The sequence below is a fragment of the Brachionichthys hirsutus genome, chromosome 14 (genome assembly GCF_040956055.1).
Source record: "Brachionichthys hirsutus isolate HB-005 chromosome 14, CSIRO-AGI_Bhir_v1, whole genome shotgun sequence".
NCBI lineage: Eukaryota > Metazoa > Chordata > Actinopteri > Lophiiformes > Brachionichthyidae > Brachionichthys > Brachionichthys hirsutus.
Window position 1 is genome coordinate 3,060,567 of NC_090910.1, and position 6,857 is coordinate 3,067,423.

The 6,857-nt window shown below is 49.4% G+C and overlaps 1 protein-coding gene across 1 annotated transcript; it reads right to left on the reverse strand.

Annotated features, from left to right (window-relative positions):
- Nucleotides 1-29: 29 nt before the first annotated feature.
- idi1 (isopentenyl-diphosphate delta isomerase 1) lies at nt 30-6,608 on the reverse strand. Its single transcript, XM_068747967.1, has 7 exons — nt 6,494-6,608; nt 4,918-5,048; nt 3,686-3,837; nt 3,366-3,458; nt 3,123-3,253; nt 2,725-2,829; nt 30-1,941 (listed from the first exon to the last, which is right to left on the reverse strand). Exons 2-7 carry the CDS (start codon nt 5,043-5,045, stop codon nt 1,729-1,731), a joined length of 822 nt encoding a protein of 273 aa, XP_068604068.1. The 5' UTR covers nt 5,046-5,048; nt 6,494-6,608; the 3' UTR covers nt 30-1,728.
- Nucleotides 6,609-6,857: the final 249 nt, after the last annotated feature.

Sequence of the window (6,857 nt, forward strand, 5' to 3'; positions counted from 1 at the left end):
GTTGGTTAAATATGATCTCGATACAGAAACCAGATAAAGTTTTGTTTATTGAAATCTACGCATTTTTGATCTAGTTTGTCATTTTATACGATCGTACAGCGAAAGCTATCGGAGGTACGCTCAGCGATCTAAAGAAATACTTTAGTGTACAGAATATTCTTATTCGATACAAGTAGAGCTCAACACTTAAGACCAGCTCTCACTGGATCGGTTTGCAGCCGCATGTGAAGCGGCCGGGACGAGAATCAGCACCTCTAAATCCGAGGCCATGGTTCTCAGCCGGAAAAGGGTGGGGAGCACCCTCCAGGTCGGGGAGGGGGATCCTGCTCCAAGTGGAGTTCAAGTACCTTCGGGGTTGTTTTATGAAAAAAAAGTTTTTTTTGTTTTTTTTTGTCCTCACAAGCTATTCGTACAAACTCCTTGGAAGTGATTTGCACCTCATCCAAGTTGGCCACAATCCAGTCACTGATTTGCTGGTTTCTCACTTCTGCATGAGAATAGTCGAGCCAACCAGCGCTTTGTCGAGTTCTATTTCTTCTGCTCCTGTTTCAGGAACTCCTCATTTCGTTGTGCCTCCTCTCTCGTTTGAGCCAGCTCCTCCTCAGACTTCTTCCTTGTCTCACTGAGCTCTCTCCTGTGAGCTAGTTCCTGGTCGGCGAGCATCTTTTTGAAATGTTTTTTTTTATTTTTTGGTCTGGTATTGTTCAGGGGGCCAAATGTGGAGGCGGGCCGTAGTTTGGGGACCACTGGTCTCGACTCTAGACCAAAGAGACATGTTCAGTCACCAATGAGGTTGATAGAGAGTTGCTGAACAAGGAAGATAATTGCTTTATCTTTATCTTCAGATCAAAGAAACACGGAATTGTTGGTTCTAAGTTTACGGTTTGATGTTTCGTGTTTTTACTTCATTGTTTTTCTATTGATATAAAAATGTTGTTTATAAGTGTAGTTGTAATAATAAGAAATGTAAGGTTGAAACAGAAAATAATCATTTCTTAATCGGAGGCAAGATGTGTTGCAAGTAGTTTAAGGACTCCATTACCCAGCATGCCACAGGGGTGGAGCATGCAGTACCAACCGGTGCGGGGAGAGCTTGGTGGTTGCTAGGACGATAGCGCCGCACACAGGAGATGCAACAAGCTCCGAATAAAGAATATTAAAGACCAGTTAACGCCTCGTCTTCATGATACAAGAAAGACAAAACAAGCCTGACGATAGACGCCGTGGACGCCGAGACGATGTTTGTGGACGTCGTCTTTACTCGAATTATTTTCTGTTAATTAAAACAGTTTTTGTATTTTTTTAAAGTATTGAATTTTGCCTTCATTCAGTTTTTCCAGCTCTTGACGTCTGAAGTCAAACAGTTTGTGCGAAAGGGCTCATAAACACAGCTGGTCCATCACAACCATTCATGATTAACAGACTGCTGGTTGCTGGGCAACAGCATCTCATCCTCATGGCCTGCTCTCAGGCACACAGGAAAAATGAGTCGTCGGTGACGCGTTGCATTTTTAATCCGTCTTTATATTCCACCTATAAATCAGCACCGACTGTCCCACGTTCTCCGTCCCGGTGTAGCTGGACCAACCTACTGAGAACATCGCCCCCCTCAGGCCAGAGCTTCCTCTTCTGGCGTAGACGTCCGGACTCTTCCTGACTGCACGTCCGGGAGTCTGCAGGAAGATCTGAGGCGGCGCGATGCGGAGTCGGAGTCGGATTCCGAGCGCGTCACAGGCGGTGGATGTTGTTGTGATCCAGGAACTGCTCGAGGTCCTGCAGGTTGTCCCACCACTTGAAGAGGAAGGTCTCTGCGATGAGGCTGAACCAGGGCGTCACCTGCAGCTCCTGGCGCCGGGCCTTCTCCAGCATCTCCTTCAGCTCCTCCTTGCTGACGTAACGGTGGCTTTTGATCTCGTTGGGGTCTGGATTCAAGTCCACGTTCTGCAACAGAGAAGTTCCGATCAGAGGCCGGGAAATGAACTTTATAAAGTAAAGTGAGAAATGAAGCGACTTGAGAGAAATTAGAACGGCTTTTGGTTTTCATTGGAAGACGGGCTGAAAGGTTTTCTTCCACTTGATCGATCAATATGCGTGTAAAATGATTAATTACGTAGTTATGGTTTGATCACGACAGAGAAAAAACATTTCACAGACATAAAATGATAAATATGAAGTCCTCGGATCCTTTTCCTGCGATAGACGGGATCTAAAGTTAGTCTGGAAAACGTCATCTTGGTGTCGGAATGTTTGGGATTGACCGTCCGGTATTTACATTCGGGACTGCAGGTCAGAATCGGGAGTTGGTCCTCTAAAGCGGGGGTCGCTACCCACCGGGCCCGCGAGGCGTTCGTTACCGGGCCCCACAGAGAGAAGAAATTATTGATAGAATATTCATTGTATTGATTATTAGAGTCTGACAGGTGTTTTATTTTGAAAAACGACCGGATTTTGCCTGAAGTAACGTTCGCCTGAGAATCTTCATGCCAAATTAAATTTGAGTAAAGTAAATAATAAAAGGTTTAGTGGTTAAATTTATATTCTTAATATAATTACCCACGCTCGGCAGAAAAACTTAATTAATTTGCTAAATGCAGCAAATTAAATCCCGAACACTCCACCCACCCATCCTCTTGTAGAAACGAAGAAACACGCGCTCACGCCCAAACCCTGCCAGGTGTCCACATTCTGATATAAACCCGGGTGCAGTGGGCGGCGCAGTGTTACCTTCTGCATGAAGAGGATGTAGTCGATCTCGTGCTCCCCCCACACGCCGTCCGACTGGGCTTTGTAGTGGATCCTCGTCAGGTACGTCATTTCATCCGGCTTCACCTGAGGAGCAGCAGGAGGAGATCAGGTGGGAGGAGGAACGCTCTAGAGCCCTCTACCTGCTCTGGAGCTCTACCTGCTCTGGAGCTCTCTACCTGCTCTGGAGGGATACCTGCTCTGGAGCTCTACCTGCTCTGGAGCTCTCTACCTGCTCTGGAGCTCTACCTGCTCTGGAGCTCTCTACCTGCTCTGGAGCTCTCTACCTGCTCTGGAGCTCTACCTGCTCTGGAGCTCTCTACCTGCTCTGGAGCTCTCTACCTGCTCTGGAGCTCTCTACCTGCTCTAGAGCTCTCTACCTGCTCTGGAGGGATGCCCAGCTCGGCGTGGAGTCTCCTCTGAGCAGCCCTCCTCACTCCGATGGCAGCCGTCTCCTCCAGCTCGCTGTCCGTGTGTAAAGGATGGCTGCAGCAAGTGTTGGTGAAACAGCCTGTAGACAAAGGCGCAGGGAATATTTAGACACGCGCCTCGGCTCAACAGCCACGCGGCACGCCCCCCCCCCCCCGCGGATCACGGGATTACTCTGAGGACTTATCGCTGACCTGGGAAGGTGATTTTGGCATCAGACCTCTGCTGCAAGAGGAGCTTCTTTTCGCTGTTAAAGATGAAGACGCTGAACGCTCTGTGGAGCAGACCTAGAAGAGAAGCAATAAAACGAGATTAAAACCCTCAAACGCGGCAGGCGAGGCCCCCGATGGCGCGGCAGGCAGGGCCCCCAATGGGGCGGCAGGCGAGGCCCCCGATGGCGCGGCAGGCGAGGCCCCCGATGGCGCGGCAGGCAGGGCCCCCAATGGGGCGGCAGGCGAGGCCCCCGATGGCGCGGCAGGCGAGGCCCCCGATGGCGCGGCAGGAGCGGCAGTACCCTCGTCTATGTTGGCGTTCAGGTGGCAGTTCTTCTTGGTGTCCGCCCCGGTCCGGCGGTCCTGCTCGTCGATCAGGATGCACATCTCGGCCAGCAGCCGCACCTGCTTCTCGTCCAGGTGGTCGGTGGTTACCTCGGGCATTCTGGCCTCACTGTGGCGCACAGGGGAGGGAGGGAGGGAGGAAAAGCAAGCGTTACCGCGGGAACAGCAGCGGTGCAGCGTTCACATGGAGCTCTGAGCTGGCCAGACGAGATGGAGAGCAAACGCTCACAGTTCAGTTCCAGTAAGCTCCAGAACTTTCTCCATGAGTCTGTTCTCAGTCCATTATAGTCAGCATCTGAAGTTCTGGTCAGGCCGTTTCAGGCTCCCTTCCTGGTCAGGCCGTTTCAGGCTCCCTTCCTGGTCAGGCCGTTTCAGGCTCCCTTTCTGGTCAGGCCGTTTCAGGCTCCCTTCCTGGTCAGGCCGTTTCAGGCTCCCTTCCTGGTCAGGCCGTTTCAGGCTCCCTTCCTGGTCAGGCCGTTTCAGGCTCCCTTCCTGGTCAGGCCGTTTCAGGCTCCCTTTCTGGTCAGGCCGTTTCAGGCTTCCTTTCTGGTCAGGCCGTTTCAGGCTCCCTTCCTGGTCGTGCCGCTGAGCGAGCTCGGCTTGTGTTTTAAGATGCAACTTGTAAAAGGGTGGCGTGATCGGGAGCTTGAATACCGATACTGCGTGAGTCAGTGAACGCACCGTTGTGTGTGATCAATGCAACTATTGCTGTTTGAACTGCTGACTGTAAACAGATAACAGTTAGTGATAATACTAATAGTAACGTGCACAGTTAGTGATAATACTAATAGTTACGTTCACTCGGGTTGAATTAGTTCATAATAAAATGAATTCTAAGTGGAAAGGACCTGCAGGAACAAGTCCAGGTCATTAAATATTCTGAATCTGGATCAGAAATATATACAGTATATATATATATATATATGTATATATCCACAACACGTTCCCAGCACCAGGGGCCAAATCCATCACGTCTTCGTTTCGCCTGTGGACAACTTTAGGCTCTAAATACGTCCCATAGAAAACACGAAGCAGCCTCATGTCTGCGTTCGAGCCTGCGTCTCAGCGCTGACGCGTTGCTGCAGCTTGATTTAGGGCCACGCCCCCTGTTAAAGGTCACTGAACAAACACGGAACCGGAACCGGAACCGAGCGCGTGCGTTGTTTGCGGGTGTTTCCCCGCGGCTCACCTGGACGCGTCTCCGCTGCTGAAGACTCTGGGACACGCTGGGACAGCTCGTCTGGGTGCGTTTGATTTCCACGCAGCGGCTCCGCCGGAGGACACCAGCCGAAGCACCGCCCACACGCCCCGCACCATGGCCTGAGCGAAACGGAGAACCAATCAGAAGGCGCAGAAAGGGGGTTTGTAAAAACCCGGAACGGATCCGGTCGGGATCGAAAGACCAGCCAATGGATAAACAGCAACATTAGAGGCTTTGATCTGCGGTTCTGGACTCCTGTCTTTACTTTGGATCAGAACAATTGATCAGAACACAAGTTCAAGTATATATTACACTTGTATTAGTAAAATACACCGTTTAACTCATCGAGTGCCACAAATCTGTAGGAAGGCTCGTTCTTTTGTTTTCAGTGTTAATAATAGGAAATACAAATTCCATAATTATTATTTTAAAAACAACAACAACCCAAAATCAAATATTAGTAGAATCACCAGTAACCTGCAAAGAGAAAATATCATCAGGTTTTTGAAAATGTACTGAAAACTGCAATGAAGTACTAGAATTTAATGAAATCATGTTTTATATAAACTTATTTGATAATGGTAATGCATGCTCATTGTCTCCCCCCCGAGCGTGTCCCATGAGAGGACAACACAGTCAAATCAACGTTCTCCACTTCACCCTGTCCTTTGCATCGTCCTCCCCAACACCAGCCACTCTCATGTCCTCCCTCACTACGTCCATGTCTCTTCTCCTGGGTCGTCCTCTAGTCCTGTTCCCTGGCAGTTCCATCCTCAGCATCCTTCTACCGATATAGTCCCTGTCTCTCCTCTGGACATGTCCAAACCATCAAAGTCTGGTCTCTCTGATCGTGTCTCCAAAACGTCTCACCTTCACTGTCCCTCTTATTGTCTCATTTCTAATCCTGTCCAACCTGGTCACTCCCAAGGAGAACCTCAGCATCTTCATCTCCACTTCTAGCTCCGCCTCCTGTCTTTTCCTCAGAGACACTGTCTCTAAGCCGTCCATCATGGCTGTCCTCACCACTGTCTCTCAGCCGTCCATCATGGCTGTCCTCACCACTGTCTCTAAGCCGTCCATCGTGGCTGTCCTCACCACTGTCTTGTAGACCTGTCCCTTCGTCCTATCACAGAGCTCACCTGATACTTTCCTCCCCCCCTTCCAGCCTGCCTGCACACGATTCTTCACCTCCTTTCCACATTCTCTCCATCACTCTGCTCTGTTGACCCGAGGTACCTGAAGTCCTCGACCTTCTTTACGTCTGTTCCTTGTAGCTTTATTGTTATTTCATCTGCAAACATCATATTCAGAGGGGATTCCTGTCTCACCTCATCTGTTAGTCTATGTTCATAATATGATAACATAATCCAGATTACGTCCTTTCTTAGGCAACTATAACGGTATCATGTTCGCCCCATTCCAGTTTCATCCACTCCATGTTTTTGCTCTAACCACTAATCATCAGACCGCTGCGCAGTAAAACGCGGCCTGCGCTCTAAACTCTGCGCTGCAGGCGACTTATGCGCCCGACAGAGAAACTGATAGATCAATAACAATAACTCACCAAACGCGTTCCTGTTCCTGACAGAAAAACGACCAATATTAATGTCTGCCTCCACTATTTGGTGGAAGTTGGAATCGCGGTTGAACAACCTAGCCTAGCTTTAATCACGCCCTCTGACGTCATCAGTGTCGTCGGTTTCCTTGCTGTCGCTTTGAGAGGTCATTGGCTAACAAAGCGCGAACGCAATGCCACGTGACGCGGAAGTCTATCCACCAACTCAGTACGTGATGTGTCAACATTAACATTAGCATTAGCATTAGAATTCCGAGGCTAGTGAAACTACAAAGTGTCGTCACAGACACGCTTCGGCAACATTTTGAGCTCCAAACAGAATTTTATTTTACTATTTCGTATCATGCGAGCA

What these genes read in the sequence shown, in the direction of transcription:
- idi1 (XM_068747967.1), bottom strand. Translation starts at nt 5,045, where the DNA reads ATGGTGCGGGGCGTGTGGGCGGTGCTTCGGCTGGTGTCCTCCGGCGGA. An exon ending in GAACGCCAACATAGACGAGG is followed by an intron (nt 3,459 to 3,685) that starts GTACTGCCGCTC and finishes CTTCTCTTCTAG; the next exon opens with GTCTGCTCCACAGAGCGTTC. An exon ending in TGGGCATCCCTCCAGAGCAG is followed by an intron (nt 2,830 to 3,122) that starts GTAGAGAGCTCT and finishes GCTGCTCCTCAG; the next exon opens with GTGAAGCCGGATGAAATGAC.